Consider the following 17500-nt stretch of genomic DNA (forward strand, 5'->3'; position numbering starts at 1 on the left):
TTATACAACACAGTACAGCACACTTTATACAACACAGTACAGTACACTTTATACAACACAGTACAGCACACTTTATACAACACAGTACAGCACACTTTATACAACACAGTACAGTACACTTTATAAAACACAGTACAGTACACTTTATACAACACAGTACAGTACACTTTATACAACACAGTACAGCACACTTTATACAACACAACACAGCACACTTTATACAACACAGTACAGCACACTTTATACAACACAGTACAGTACACTTTATACAACACAGTACAGTACACTTTATACAACACAGTACAGTACACTTTATACAACACAGTACAGCACACTTTATACAACACAGTACAGCACACTTTATACAACACAACACAGCACACTTTATACAACACAGTACAGCACACTTTATACAACACAGTACAGCACACTTTATACAACACAACACAGCACACTTTATACAACACAGTACAGCACACTTTATACAACACAGTACAGTACACTTTATACAACACAACACAGCACACTTTATACAACACACTACAGCACACTTTATACAACACAGTACAGTACACTTTATACAACACAACACAGCACACTTTATACAACACAGTACAGCACACTTTATACAACACAGTACAGCACACTTTATACAACACAACACAGCACACTTTATACAACACAGTACAGCACACTTTATACAACACAGTACAGTACACTTTATACAACACAACACAGCACACTTTATACAACACAGTACAGCACACTTTATACAACACAGTACAGTACACTTTATACAACACAACACAGCACACTTTATACAACACAGTACAGCACACTTTATACAACACAGTACAGCACACTTTATACAACACAGTACAGCACACTTTATACAACACAGTACAGTACACTTTATACAACACAGTACAGCACACTTTATACAACACAGTACAGTACACTTTATACAACACAGTACAGCACACTTTATACAACACAGTACAGTACACTTTATACAACACAGTACAGTACACTTTATACAACACAGTACAGCACACTTTATACAACACAGTACAGCACACTTTATACAACACAGTACAGTACACTTTATACAACACAGTACAGCACACTTTATACAACACAGTACAGTACACTTTATACAACACAGTACAGCACACTTTATACAACACAGTACAGCACACTTTATACAACACAGTACAGTACACTTTATACAACACAGTACAGCACACTTTATACAACACAGTACTGCACACTTTATACAACACAGTACAGCACACTTTATACAACACAGTACAGTACACTTTATACAACACAGTACAGCACACTTTATACAACACAGTACAGCACACTTTATACAACACAACACAGCACACTTTATACAACACAGTACAGTACACTTTATACAACACAGTACAGTACACTTTATACAACACAACACAGCACACTTTATACAACACAGTACAGTACACTTTATACAACACAGTACAGCACACTTTATACAACACAGTACAGTACACTTTATACAACACAGTACAGTACACTTTATACAACACAGTACAGCACACTTTATACAACACAACACAGCACACTTTATACAACACAGTACAGCACACTTTATACAACACAACACAGCACACTTTATACAACACAGTACAGTACACTTTATACAACACAACACAGCACACTTTATACAACACAGTACAGTACACTTTATACAACACAGTACAGCACACTTTATACAACACAGTACAGTACACTTTATACAACACAGTACAGTACACTTTATACAACACAGTACAGCACACTTTATACAACACAACACAGCACACTTTATACAACACAGTACAGTACACTTTATACAACACAACACAGTACACTTTATACAACACAGTACAGTACACTTTATACAACACAGTACAGTACACTTTATACAACACAGTACAGCACACTTTATACAACACAACACAGCACACTTTATACAACACAACACAGCACACTTTATACAACACAGTACAGTACACTTTATACAACACAACACAGCACACTGTATACAACACAGTACAGTACACTTTATACAACACAACACAGCACACTTTATACAACACAACACAGCACACTGTATACAACACAGTACAGTGCACAGCAAAAGACGAAGAAGAGAGCAAAAAATAGAAAAGGAAGAAACCTGTGTGTGTGTGTGTGTGTGTGTGTCTGTCTCTCTGTCTGTGTGGCTGCGTGTGTAGGTGGATGTGTGTGAGTGCGGGTGTGTGTGTCTCTGTGTGTGGACTGGGTGCTCACACACTGTCCCTCAGATTGTGACATGTAACAATATATTTGGCTGGTGTATTGCAGCATGTCTTCTCCTCTCCCAGTAGGATGGCTAGTTTGTCTTCTCCTCTCCCAGTAGAATGGCTAGTTTGTCTTCTCTCCCAGTAGGATGGCTAGTTTGTCTTCTCCTCTCCCAGTAGGATGGCTAGTTTGTCTTCTCCTCTCCCAGTAGGATGGCTAGTTTGTCTTCTCCTCTCCCAGTAGGATGGCTAGTTTTTCTTCTCCTCTCCCAGTAGCATGGCTAGTTTGTCTTCTCCTCTCCAAGTAGCATGGCTAGTTTGTCTTCTCCTCTCCCAGTAGGATGGCTAGTTTGTCTTCTCTCCCAGTAGGATGGCTAGTTTTTCTTCTCCTCTCCCAGTAGGATGGCTAGTTTTTCTTCTCCTCTCCCAGTAGGATGGCTAGTTTTTCTTCTCCTCTCCCAGTAGCATGGCTAGTTTGTCTTCTCCTCTCCCAGTAGGATGGCTAGTTTTTCTTCTCCTCTCCCAGTAGGATGGCTAGTTTGTCTTCTCCTCTCCCAGTAGGATGGCTAGTTTGTCTTCTCCTCTCCCAGTAGGATGGCTAGTTTTTCTTCTCCTCTCCCAGTAGCATGGCTAGTTTGTCTTCTCCTCTCCCAGTAGCATGGCTAGTTTTTCTTCTCCTCTCCCAGTAGGATGGCTAGTTTTTCTTCTCCTCTCCCAGTAGGATGGCTAGTTTGTCTTCTCTCCCAGTAGGATGGCTAGTTTTTCTTCTCCTCTCCCAGTAGGATGGCTAGTTTGTCTTCTCCTCTCCCAGTAGGATGGCTAGTTTGTCTTCTCCTCTCCCAGTAGGATGGCTAGTTTTTCTTCTCCTCTCCCAGTAGCATGGCTAGTTTGTCTTCTCCTCTCCCAGTAGCATGGCTAGTTTTTCTTCTCCTCTCCCAGTAGGATGGCTAGTTTTTCTTCTCCTCTTCCAGTAGGATGGCTAGTTTGTCTTCTCCTCTCCCAGTAGGATGGCTAGTTTGTCTTCTCCTCTCCCAGTAGGATGGCTAGTTTGTCTTCTCTCCCAGTAGGATGGCTAGTTTTTCTTCTCCTCTCCCAGTAGCATGGCTAGTTTGTCTTCTCCTCTCCCAGTAGCATGGCTAGTTTGTCTTCTCCTCTCACAGTAGGATGGCTAGTTTGTCTTCTCCTCTCACAGTAGGATGGCTAGTTTGTCTTCTCCTCTCACAGTAGGATGGCTAGTTTGTCTTCTCCTCTCACAGTAGGATGGCTAGTTTGTCTTCTCCTCTCCCAGTAGCGTGGCTAGTTTGTCTTCTCCTCTCCCAGTAGCGTGGCTAGTTTGTCTTCTTCTCTCCCAGTAGGATGGCTAGTTTGTCTTCTTCTCTCCCAGTAGCATGGCTAGTTTGTCTTCTCCTCTCCCAGTAGGATGGCTAGTTTGTCTTCTTCTCTCCCAGTAGGATGGCTAGTATGTCTTCTCCTCTCCCAGTAGCATGGCTAGTTTGTCTTCTCCTCTCCCAGTAGCATGGCTAGTTTGTCTTCTCCTCTCCCAGTAGCATGGCTAGCTTGTCTTCTTCTCTCCCAGTAGGATGGCTAGTTTGTCTTCTCCTCTCCCAGTAGCATGGCTAGTTTGTCTTCTTCTCTCCCAGTAGGATGGCTAGTTTGTCTTCTCTCCCAGTAGCATGGCTAGTTTGTCTTCTCTCCCAGTAGCATGGCTAGTTTGTCTTCTCTCCCAGTAGGATGGCTAGTTTGTCTTCTCCTCTCCCAGTAGGATGGCTAGTTTGTCTTCCCCTCTCCCAGTAGGATGGCTAGTCATCTTCTCCTCTCCCAGTAGGATGGCTAGTTTGTCTTCTCCTCTCCCAGTAGGATGGCTAGTTTGTCTTCTCCTCTCCCAGTAGGATGGCTAGTTTGTCTTCTCCTCTCCCAGTAGCATGGCTAGTTTGTCTTCTCCTCTCCCAGTAGGATGGCTAGTTTGTCTTCTCCTCTCCCGGTAGGATGGCTAGTTTGTCTTCTCCTCTCCCAGTAAGATGGCTAGTTTGTCTTCTCCTCTCCCAGTAGGATGGCTAGTTTGTCTTCTCCTCTCACAGTAGCATGGCTAGTTTTTCTTCTCCTCTCACAGTAGCATGGCTAGTTTGTCTTCTCCTCTCCCAGTAGGATGGCTAGTTTGTCTTCTCCTCTCCCAGTAGGATGGCTAGTTTGTCTTCTCCTCTCCCAGTAGGATGGCTAGTTTGTCTTCTCCTCTCCCAGTAGCATGGCTAGTTTGTCTTCTCCTCTCCCAGTAAGATGGCTAGTTTGTCTTCTCCTCTCCCAGTAGGATGGCTAGTTTGTCTTCTCCTCTCACAGTAGGATGGCTAGTTTGTCTTCTCCTCTCACAGTAGCATGGCTAGTTTGTCTTCTCCTCTCCCAGTAGGATGGCTAGTTTGTCTTCTCCTCTCCCAGTAGGATGGCTAGTTTGTCTTCTCCTCTCCCAGTAGGATGGCTAGTTTGTCTTCTCCTCTCCCAGTAGCATGGCTAGTTTGTCTTCTCCTCTCCCAGTAGGATGGCTAGTTTTTCTTCTCCTCTCCCAGTAGCATGGCTAGTTTGTCTTCTCCTCTCCCAGTAGAATGGCTAGTTTGTCTTCCCCTCTCCCAGTAGGATGGCTAGTTTGTCTTCTCCTCTCCCAGTACGATGGCTAGTTTTTCTTCTCCTCTCCCAGTAGGATGGCTAGTTTGTCTTCTCCTCTCCCAGTAGCATGGCTAGTTTGTCTTCTCCTCTCCCAGTAGGATGGCTAGTTTTTCTTCTCCTCTCCCAGTAGCATGGCTAGTTTGTCTTCTCCTCTCCCAGTAGCATGGCTAGTTTGTCTTCTCCTTTCCCAGTAGGATGGCTAGTTTGTCTTCTCCTCTCCCAGTACGATGGCTAGTTTTTCTTCTCCTCTCCCAGTAGGATGGCTAGTTTGCTGATGTCGTGGAGGCTTCTGAAGTTTGGATGGATATGTTTTCGGTGTTTGGGTATTAATGATTTGTAATGTGGTTATACTTAGGATGGTGAAGTGCAGCTCTGTCTCCACCTCTCCCATGTCGCAGAGTGAGCATAACCTCTCTTCTGCCAGCAGCCATGTTTGTCTGTGTCAGCCTTTTTCTACGGCCAGGCCGTGCTCACTGAGTCTGTACTCCGTCCAGGTGGTTCTCAGTTTGGTGTCAGTCACTGTGTGCAGATATTCTGCCACAGTGTACTGTCTTTTTAGGGCCGGGTAGCATTGCATTTTATGTTGATTTTTAGTTTGGGTGTCCCAATAAGTAATATAATGTAGTTTTTGTTGATTTATAATTTGATGGATTCTGATGTTCTGGTCCTGATGCTGTGAAGTGTTAGTGTTTTTTATGAACTGAGCATCAAAAATACAGTTTGAACGGTACACAATAACACTAATAATGAACATCAACACAAAATTGTAATGATCAATAAAGAAACAATAACACAGCCATAACAATATAGAAACAAGTAGATCAGAAGGTGGAGCATGGGTTGTGAGGAGACTACAGCTGTCATGTGTTGTGCTGCTTGTCTCTCGGGCTGTCACATGACCTGACATATCTTGCTGCATCTGTGTGCTGACACTATTTTCCCCAAGTACATGTTGCCTTTTGGACTGGTCAGAGAGTGTGTCTAAGTCTTGGAATTTACATTTAATTTTTGTGAAGAATTTTGTTCTTAAGTCTTCATATGTGCTACATTGTAGCAGGAAGTGCCTGTGTCAGCCAGTCTCTATGGCCAAGCTGTGATCACTGAGTCTGTGCATAGTCAGTGCCTTTCTCAGTTTCTGATCGGTCACGGTGGTCAATAGTCTGCCATCGTGTACCGTCTGTTTAGAGCCACATAACATTGAAGTTTGCTTTGAGTTTTTGTGATAGATGTCCAGTGGTTAATGTAATTTTCTTTTTCTTTAGCTATAATGTGGTTTGGCCAGATTGAGCTAATAATATTAGATCATCTGCAAAAAGTAGGCATTTAATTTCTGTGTCAGAGAGGGTGAGACCAGGGATATCTGATTGTTCTAGAGATTTTGCCAGTTCATCAGTATAAATGTTAAACAAGGTGGGGCTGGGACTGCAGCCTTGTCTCAAACCCCTACTTTGGGGGAAAAAAAAATCTGTTTCCACATTGGCAATTTTCACAGCGCATTTATTATTTGTATACATTGTTTTAATTATGTCATGTGTTTTCCCCCCTACACCTTTTTCAATTAGTTTCAGAACTAGACCGTTGTGCCAAATTGAGTCAAACGCTTTTTTGAAATCTACAAAGCAAGAGAAAATTTTGTTCTTGTTTTGGTGGACATGTTTATTAATGAGGGTGTGGAGGGTATAGATATGGTCTGTAGTTCGATGTTGTGATGTAAAACCGATTTCACTTCTGCTCAGGACATTATGACCACTGAGGAAGTCTTGCAGTCGACTGTTTAGGATGCTGCAGAATAACTTCCCCAGGCTGCTACTGACACAAATGCCTCGGTAATTGTTTGGGTCAAATTTATTTCCATTTTTAAAGATTGGTGTGATAATTCCCTTGCTCCAGATGTCAGGGAAATGTCCAGTACTCAGAACGAGGTTGAATAATTTTAATATGGCTTGAACTTACGGTTGCTAAATTTCAGCATTTCATTTCAAATACCATCAGGACCACTGGCTTCCTTGGTTGTAGGGCCTGGGTCTTAGCCTGCAGCTCTTCTTCGGTAATTTGGTAGTCTAACGAGTTTTGATTGTCTTTAATGGTTGATTCTAGGGTTTGTAGCTTGTTGAGGAGATCATTTTGGGCTGAATTCAGTGTAATAGTACTATACAGGTTTCAACGTGTTTTTTCCATATTTCACCATTTTGAATAGCCAGTTCTTCCTCGTGTGGTTTGCTTCAAGAGTGCCATTTTTCAAGAAATTATTGGAGTCAATGAACTATTCAGTTGCGTTAAGTTGTTGCTGTGCATACTGTTCCCTTTAGTTCTGTGTGTTCTTCTGTATAATTTCAGTGTTTCCCAATATTGATAGCGGAGCTCAGGGTGGTCAGGTTGTCTGTGTTTTTGATTTGATAAAGTTCTGATTGTTTTCCTCAGATGCCTGCAGTCTGCATCATGCCACTTTTCATTGGCTGACTTTTTGATCTGAGATGCTGAAGCTTTTTCAGATTGGATAAATCTGCTGCATTGTCAGATATGTTGTTGATATCTTGTACAGCCTGATTCAGGCTGTCATTGTTGTGGGGATATGATGTGGAAAGAAAATTGTCTAATTGGGATTGAATTGTTTGATGTCTGATTGCTTTCTGGTAGTCATCCTTGCTATTGTTTGTCCATCTATAAGGTTGTTTTGTGTAGTTCAGTTTATTGGGTTCTGCTGCATGAGGGTTTGTTACTATCTTTCTAATGTATAGAGTAATTGTACTATGATCAGATAAGGGTGTTTGGGGGCTGACTGTGAATGCTCTCAGACAGAAGTGGTCTAGGTCTGTGATATTGTAATCTACTGTGCTATTGCCAAGAAGAGAGCTGTGTATGTAATGACCAAGAGTCCCCTCTCTCTGTCTCTCTCCATTCAATTCAATTCAATTCAAAGGGCTTTATTGGCATGAACGTTTTACAACAATGTTGCCAAAGCATCAAAAATACAGTTTGAACGGTACACAATAACACTAATAACGAACATCAACACAACATTGTAATGATCAATAAAGAAACAATAAAACAACCATAACAATAAAGAAACAGACGTAGATCAGCAGGTGGAGCATGGGTTGTGAGGAGACTGCAGCTGTCATGTGTTGTGCTGCTTGTCTCTCAGGCTGGGACACGACCTGACATATCTCACTGCATCTATGTGCTGACACTGTTTTCCCCAAGTACATGTAACATCTTAAAATTAGTTCGTCAACTTCTTCAACTCCAGCTACCCCTTCAGATCCTGTCTTACTAAATTCATATCTACACAATGAGTCACTGACAGTTCCAGTTATTACAGCTTTTGAGACTATCTCTCTTGACACTTTGACTAAGTTCGTGTCAGCTTCTAAACCAACTGCTTGCCTACTTGATCCCTTACCAGCAAAACTTTTTAAAGACCTCTGGCCTTTTCTTGGACCTACAATGCTAGACATCGTTAATGTATCTCTTACTACTGGCATTGTTCCCAGCAGTTTTAAGACAGCTGTGGTTAAACCTCTACTTAAAAAACCGCACCTTGATCCAGAGTCTGTTAATGACTATCAACCAGTCTCTAATCTTCCATTCTTCTCTTAAGTACTAGAGAGAGTTGTGTATCAACAACTTTTGACCCATATAAAAGAAAAACATCTATATGAACCTTTTCAGTCGGCTTTCAGGCCCTGTCACTCCACTGAAACTGCTCTGACCAGAGTGGTAAATGATCTTCTACTGGCGATCGACTCTGATTCCACTTCTGTGCTTCTACTACTGGACCTCAGTGCAGCCTTTGACACCATTGATCACTGTATACTATTAGATAGATTAAATTGTAATTTTGGTGTCTCTGGCTTAGCTCTCTCTTGGCTTAAGTCCTACTTATCTGGAAGAACACATTGTGTCTGCTATAATAATTTTATATCAAAATTTTCTGATGTTAAATATGGTGTGCCTCAGGGTTCAGTTCTTGGCCCTCTACTTTTCTCTCTTTATATTTCACCTCTTGGCCAAATTATACGCAATTATGGAATAAATGTCCATTGCTATGCTGATGATACTCAGTTGTATGTGCCTATAAGGGCTGATGATCATACTCAAATCACTAACTTAGAGGCCTGCTTGGCTACTGTGAAAAACTGGATGTCACTTAACTTTCTGCTTTTAAATTCAGATAAAACCGAGATGCTGGTCATTGACCCTGCTAGACACAGACACCAGTTTGATCAAATAATGATAACAATCGACAACTCTGTGGTTTCACAAAGTGTGGCAGCCAAAAATCTTGGTGTTATGTTTGATCCCAGCCTTTCCTTTGATAAACACATTAAAGAAATCACCAAGACTGCCTTTTTTCATTTACGTAACACAGCTAAAATTCGGTCTTTTCTCTCCATGGCTGATGATGCAGAGACTCTAATACATGCATTTGTTTCATCCAGACTTAATCACTGTAATGTTCTGTTCTCAGGTCTGCCACATTCTAGTACTAAAAGTCTTCAGATGGTTCAGAATGCTGCTGCTAGAATCCTAACTAAAACTAGGAAATTTGACCATATTACACCAATTCTTGCCTCCCTTCATTGGCTTCCTATCCATGTTAGATCAGAATACAAAGTGCTTCTGCTGACTTATAAAATCCTAAGTGGGCTTGCTCCATCCTACCTGTCTGATCTCCTTAAACCATACATGCCATCTCGAGCACTTCACTCTCAAAATACAGGGCTCCTGTGTGTACCCAAAGTAAAAAGAAGTCAGCTGGAGGGTCCGCAGTGGTGTAGCGGTCTAAGCATCGGCTTTGTGTCGATGCAGCTGCCCGCTGGGGACTGGGGTTCGTGCCCCGGTCTCGTCAGATCCGACTATGGCCGGACCCGATGAAGCAGCAATCATTGGCAACGCTGTCTTCGGGAGGGGGGCGGAGTCGGTTTGTGTTCGTCACGTGAATGCATCTCTGTGTGTCAGAAAAAACAGTGGTTCGGCCTGGAGTCGCCTTGTCACGAAAGTGGGCAGGCGTCTCCTTCGAGACTGCCGGCCGGAGAGATGCAGTTGGCGAACGCGTGCAGTACGAGGGTGGGTGTTTGAATTAAAATAGAGATCGATTGGCCACTAAATTGGGAGAAAAAGGGAAAAATCAGAAATAAAAAAAATAAAAGAAAAGAAAAAAGAAGTCAGCTGGTGGCAGCAGGGCCTTTTCCTATCGGGCTCCATTGTTGTGGAATAACCTGCCTGCTGCCATCAGACAACCAGAGACTGTTGAGTCTTTAAATCCAAACTTAAAACTCATCTTTTTGCCTTAGTTTACAATTAGTTGCCTTTAAATTGAGTGCTTCACAACCTGTACTGCACGGTGGGTTGGTTTTCTGTCTCAATGAATTTACCAACCACTGTTCTGCCCACCAGATTATCGAGTATAGATTATGACTAATTGATGACTTAATTGATTATGGCTAATGACTATTGCAAACTGTTCTCTTCTCTAACATGTCTTTTGTCTCTCTCTGAAGGATGTCTTCTCCTTTCTCTTTTTCTGTGTTTGAATGGTGTCATGTGAGTCTCTCTTGCGTTTATGTGCAGTCGGTTCTCCTCCCAGGTCTCCATGGTGATGGTGGTCGCCATTTGGATGCTGCCTGCCCTTCCACTCCTCACATAAGTTTTTTTTTTATTTTAACTGATGATGGTGGTCGCGTGGCTTGGGTCCTGGACTGTTCCGTTGGCATGTGGACACTGCTTGGCATCCTGTGCATCATGTTCTTCATAAATGTTATGTCCATTATAATTCTGTTATCCTCTTTCAATGTTGTATTATGTAAGTTGCGTGAACACAACATCCATTGCACGCTGTCCGTCTTGGGAGAGAGATCCCTCCTCTGTTGCTCTCCCTGAGGTTTCTTCCTATTTTTCTCCCTGTTAAAGGGTTTTTTTAGGGAGTTGTTCCTTATCCGATGAGAGGGTCTAAGGACAGGATGTGTGTTGCTGTTAAGCCCACTGAGATAAATTTGTAATTTGTGATATTGGGCTATACAAATAAAATTGATTTGATTTGATTTGATGTTGGTCTGGTCACACAATGTGTCCAAGTCTTGCAATTTACATATATTTTTTGTGAAGAATTTTGTTGTTAAGGCTTCGTATGTGCTACATTGTGGCAGGAAGTGTTGCTCTGTCTCCACCTGTCTCTCTGGACAGAGCTGACACAGCCTGTCTTCTCTGGGCAGCAGGTCTGCCTGTGTCGGCCAGTCTCTATGGCCAAGCTGTGATCACTGAGTATGTACACAGTCAGTTTCTTCCTCAGTTTCTGGTGGTCAGTAGTCTGCCATCGTGTACCGTCTGTTTAGAGCCACATAACATTGAAGTTTGCTTTGAGTTTTTGTGATAGTTGTGCAGTGGTTAATGTAATTTTCTTGTTCTTTAGCTATAATGTGGTTGGGCCAGATTGTGTGAAGGTTGTCCTGATGACTTGTGCTGTTGGCTGAGCTGAGCCTCAGGACCAGCTGGCTGAGGGGACTCCTCTCTTTGTTCTCCTCTTGGTAACTGAGAGCTTTGTGATGGTAGGAGTTGGGGTCACTTGCTTTTCGGTGTTGGTAGAATGTGATTGCTCTTTTGTGCATCGTTATTAACAGGGGAAACTGGCCCGGTTCTGCTCTGCATCCATTGTTGGGCTTGTTCCTGTGTACTCTGAGAATGCTCTTGCAAATCTCAGTGTGCAGGGTTTCGATTGGGTGTTTGTCCCATTTTTCAAAGTCTTGATTTACAAGAGGACCCCACATTTCACTACCATATAGTAACATTGGTTCAGTTATAGATTTGAATATTTTGAGCCATGTTCTAACAGGTATGTCTATGTTTGAAGACTTTTTAATCGTATAGAAAGCCCTTCTTCCCTTGTCTCTGACATCTTTAATAGTGAGATTGAATTGTCCTGTAGAGGTAATTATTAGTCCCAGACATGTGTAGCTGTGTGTGTGTTCTGTGTCAGTGGAGCCTAGTAAGAACCTATTTGGGTTTCCCTGACACCTGGGTCGTTTCTGGAAGACCATAGTTCTAGTCTGTTTCAGATGAACTGTAAGAACCCAGGTCTGACAGAAGTTTTGCAGATGATCCAGTTGCTGTTGTAATGCCTCCTTAGATGGCGCTAGTAATATTAGATTATCTGCAAAAGTAGGCATTTAATTGGTGTGTCAGAGAGGGTGAGACCAGGGGTATCTGATTGTTCTAGAGATGTTGCCAGTTCATCAATATAAATGTTAAACAGGGTGGGGCTGAGACTGCAGCCCTATCTCACACCCCTACTCACACTCTCTCTCTCTCTCTCTCTCTCTCTCTCTCTATTTCTGTGTGTGTGTGTGTGTGTCTCTCTGTCACGGTCTCTCTCTGTGTCTCTCTGTCAGGTACGTACAGAATTCAGTAGGCGTTCTCTCTCTCTCTCTGTGGACTCCATGTCTTCAGAAGCTCTCTCTGTCAGAGGAAACCAGCTGAATGTAGACAACACACTCTATCTGGGAGGACTGCCACACACACACACTGCCAAGAGGACAGGCAACGTGAGTGTAACACACGCAGTATACACACACACACACACACACACACATGGTATACACACACACACACACACACACACTGCCAAGAGGACAGGCAACGTGAGTCTAACACACACATGGTACAAACACATACACACACACACACACTGCCAAGAGGACAGGCAACGTGAGTCTAACACACACATGGTATACACACACACACACACACACACACACACACACTGCCAAGAGGACAGGCAACGTGAGTCTAACACACACATGGTATACACACACACACACACACACACACACACTGCCAAGAGGACAGGCAACGTGAGTCTAACACACACAGTATACACACACACACACACACACACACACACACACACACACACACACACACACACACTGCCAAGAGGACAGGCAACGTGAGTCTAACACACACAGTATACATACACACACACACACACACACACACACACACACACTGCCAAGAGGACAGGCAACGTGAGTCTAACACACACATGGTACAAACACATACACACACACACACACACACACTGCCAAGAGGACAGGCAACGTGAGTCTAACACACACATGGTATACACACACACACACACACACACACACACACACACACACACACACACACACACACACTGCCAAGAGGACAGGCAACGTGAGTCTAACACACACATGGTATACACACACACACACACACACACACACACACTGCCAAGAGGACAGGCAACGTGAGTCTAACACACACATGGTATACACACACACACACACACACACACACACACACTGCCAAGAGGACAGGCAACGTGAGTCTAACAAACACATGGTACAAACACACACACACACACACACACACACACACACACACTGCCAAGAGGACAGGCAACGTGAGTCTAACACACACATGGTACAAACACACACACACACACACACACACACACACACACACACTGCCAAGAGGACAGGCAACGTGAGTCTAACACACACATGGTATACACACACACACACACACACACACACACACACACACTGCCAAGAGGACAGGCAACGTGAGTCTAACACACACATGGTATACACACACACACACACACACACACACACACACACACTGCCAAGAGGACAGGCAACGTGAGTCTAACACACACATGGTACAAACAGGTGCTGTTGTGTGTCCCATGTGTGTGAGTATTGTGTTAGTAGTGTAAAATGTCACCAGGACATTTAAGGACAATTCATCATGATGGTCCTGTCTTATTCTGTGTGTGTGTGTGTGTGTGTGTGTGTGTGTGTGTGTGTGTGTGTGTGTGTGTGTGTGTGTGTGTGTGTGTGTGTGTGTGTGTGTGTGCAGGCGAGTCACAGTGTAGCAGGCTGTGTCCAGGCATTGAGTGTCAATGGTGTCAGACTGACGAGCCCGACCTCTGAGCAAAACACTGCTTCCTGTTTCAGCCAACAGCAACCAGGAAGTTACTTCCATGGCACAGGATATGCTGCGCTCAGTACGTTGTTACCATGTCCTGTGTGTCAGTACGTTGTTACCGTGTCATGTGTGTCAGTATGTTGTTACCATGTCCTGTGTGTCAGTATGTTGTTACCGTGTCCTGTGTGTCAGTATGTTGTTACCATGTCCTGTGTGTCAGTATGTTGTTACCGTGTCATGTGTGTCAGTATGTTGTTACCATGTCCTGTGTGTCAGTATGTTGTTACCATGTCCTGTGTGTCAGTATGTTGTTACCATGTCCTGTGTGTCAGTACGTTGTTACCGTGTCATGTGTGTCAGTATGTTGTTACCATGTCCTGTGTGTCAGTATGTTGTTACCGTGTCATGTGTGTCAGTATGTTGTTACCATGTCCTGTGTGTCAGTATGTTGTTACCGTGTCATGTGTGTCAGTATGTTGTTACCATGTCCTGTGTGTCAGTATGTTGTTACCGTGTCATGTGTGTCAGTATGTTGTTACCATGTCCTGTGTGTCAGTATGTTGTTACCATGTCCTGTGTGTCAGTATGTTGTTACCATGTCCTGTGTGTCAGTATGTTGTTACCGTGTCCTGTGTGTCAGTATGTTGTTACCATGTCCTGTGTGTCAGTATATTGTTACCATGTCCTGTGTGTCAGTATATTGTTACCATGTCCTGTGTGTCAGTATGTTGTTACCATGTCCTGTGTGTCAGTATATTGTTACCATGTCCTGTGTGTCAGTATATTGTTACCATGTCCTGTGTGTCAGTATGTTGTTACCGTGTCCTGTGTGTCAGTATATTGTTACCGTGTCCTGTGTGTCAGTATGTTGTTACCGTGTCCTGTGTGTCAGTATGTTGTTACCATGTCCTGTGTGTCAGTATATTGTTACCATGTCCTGTGTGTCAGTATGTTGTTACCATGTCCTGTGTGTCAGTATATTGTTACCATGTCCTGTGTGTCAGTATGTTGTTACCATGTCCTGTGTGTCAGTACGTTGTTACCATGTCCTGTGTGTCAGTATGTTGTTACCATGTCCTGTGTGTCAGTATGTTGTTACCATGTCCTGTGTGTCAGTATGTTGTTACCATGTCCTGTGTGTCAGTATGTTGTTACCGTGTCCTGTGTGTCAGTATGTTGTTACCGTGTCCTGTGTGTCAGTACGTTGTTACCATGTCCTGTGTGTCAGTATGTTGTTACCATGTCCTGTGTGTCAGTACGTTGTTACCATGTCCTGTGTGTCAGTATGTTGTTACCATGTCCTGTGTGTCAGTATGTTGTTACCATGTCCTGTGTGTCAGTATGTTGTTACCATGTCCTGTGTGTCAGTACGTTGTTACCATGTCCTGTGTGTCAGTACGTTGTTACCATGTCATGTGTGTCAGTATGTTGTTACCATGTCCTGTGTGTCAGTATATTGTTACCATGTCCTGTGTGTCAGTATGTTGTTACCATGTCATGTGTGTCAGTATGTTGTTACCATGTCATGTGTGTCAGTATGTTGTTACCATGTCCTGTGTGTCAGTATGTTGCTACCATGTCATGTGTGTCAGTATGTTGTTACCATGTCCTGTGTGTCAGTATGTTGTTACCATGTCATGTGTGTCAGTATGTTGTTACCATGTCCTGTGTGTCAGTATGTTGTTACCATGTCCTGTGTGTCAGTACGTTGTTACCGTGTCCTGTGTGTCAGTATGTTGTTACCATGTCCTGTGTGTCAGTATATTGTTACCATGTCCTGTGTGTCAGTATGTTGTTACCATGTCCTGTGTGTCAGTATATTGTTACCATGTCCTGTGTGTCAGTATGTTGTTACCATGTCCTGTGTGTCAGTATGTTGTTACCATGTCCTGTGTGTCAGTATGTTGTTACCATGTCCTGTGTGTCAGTATGTTGTTACCATGTCCTGTGTGTCAGTATGTTGTTACCGTGTCCTGTGTGTCAGTATGTTGTTACCGTGTCCTGTGTGTCAGTATGTTGTTACCGTGTCCTGTGTGTCAGTACGTTGTTACCATGTCCTGTGTGTCAGTATATTGTTACCATGTCCTGTGTGTCAGTACGTTGTTACCATGTCATGTGTGTCAGTATGTTGTTACCATGTCATGTGTGTCAGTATGTTGTTACCATGTCCTGTGTGTCAGTATATTGTTACCATGTCCTGTGTGTCAGTATGTTGTTACCGTGTCCTGTGTGTCAGTATGTTGTTACCATGTCCTGTGTGTCAGTATGTTGTTACCATGTCCTGTGTGTCAGTACGTTGTTACCGTGTCCTGTGTGTCAGTATGTTGTTACCATGTCCTGTGTGTCAGTATATTGTTACCATGTCCTGTGTGTCAGTATGTTGTTACCATGTCCTGTGTGTCAGTATATTGTTACCATGTCCTGTGTGTCAGTATGTTGTTACCATGTCCTGTGTGTCAGTATGTTGTTACCATGTCCTGTGTGTCAGTATGTTGTTACCATGTCCTGTGTGTCAGTATGTTGTTACCATGTCCTGTGTGTCAGTATGTTGTTACCGTGTCCTGTGTGTCAGTATGTTGTTACCGTGTCCTGTGTGTCAGTATGTTGTTACCGTGTCCTGTGTGTCAGTACGTTGTTACCATGTCCTGTGTGTCAGTATATTGTTACCATGTCCTGTGTGTCAGTACGTTGTTACCATGTCATGTGTGTCAGTATGTTGTTACCATGTCATGTGTGTCAGTATGTTGTTACCATGTCCTGTGTGTCAGTATATTGTTACCATGTCCTGTGTGTCAGTATGTTGTTACCGTGTCCTGTGTGTCAGTATGTTGTTACCATGTCCTGTGTGTCAGTATATTGTTACCATGTCCTGTGTGTCAGTATGTTGTTACCATGTCCTGTGTGTCAGTATGTTGTTACCATGTCATGTGTGTCAGTATGTTGTTACCATGTCATGTGTGTCAGTATGTTGTTACCATGTCCTGTGTGTCAGTATATTGTTACCATGTCCTGTGTGTCAGTATGTTGTTACCATGTCATGTGTGTCAGTATGTTGTTACCATGTCCTGTGTGTCAGTATGTTGTTACCATGTCCTGTGTGTCAGTATGTTGTTACCATGTCATGTGTGTCAGTATGTTGTTACCATGTCCTGTGTGTCAGTATGTTGTTACCATGTCCTGTGTGTCAGTATGTTGTTACCATGTCCTGTGTGTCAGTATGTTGTTACCATGTCCTGTGTGTCAGTATGTTGTTACCGTGTCCTGTGTGTCAGTACGTTGTTACCGTGTCCTGTGTGTCAGTATGTTGTTACCATGTCCTGTGTGTCAGTATGTTGTTACCATGTCATGTGTGTCAGTATGTTGTTACCATGTCCTGTGTGTCAGTATGTTGTTACCATGTCATGTGTGTCAGTATGTTGTTACCATGTCCTGTGTGTCAGTGTGTTGTTACCATGTCCTGTGTGTCAGTATGTTGTTACCATGTCCTGTGTGTCAGTATGTTGTTACCATGTCATGTGTGTCAGTATGTTGTTACCATGTCCTGTGTGTCAGTATATTGTTACCATGTCCTGTGTGTCAGTATG

The 17500-nt window shown here is 43.1% G+C and overlaps 1 protein-coding gene across 1 annotated transcript in view; it reads left to right on the forward strand.

Moving 5' to 3' along the window:
* Positions 1-17500, forward strand: part of lama1 (laminin, alpha 1) — a 208739-nt gene that overhangs the window by 181806 nt on the left and 9433 nt on the right. The window contains 2 exon segments of the mRNA XM_056299265.1: positions 12350-12502; positions 13848-13995. Coding sequence (XP_056155240.1) covers positions 12350-12502; positions 13848-13995 — 301 coding nt within the window.

The sequence above is a fragment of the Lampris incognitus genome, chromosome 19 (assembly GCF_029633865.1).
Source record: "Lampris incognitus isolate fLamInc1 chromosome 19, fLamInc1.hap2, whole genome shotgun sequence".
Lineage (NCBI taxonomy): Eukaryota > Metazoa > Chordata > Actinopteri > Lampriformes > Lampridae > Lampris > Lampris incognitus.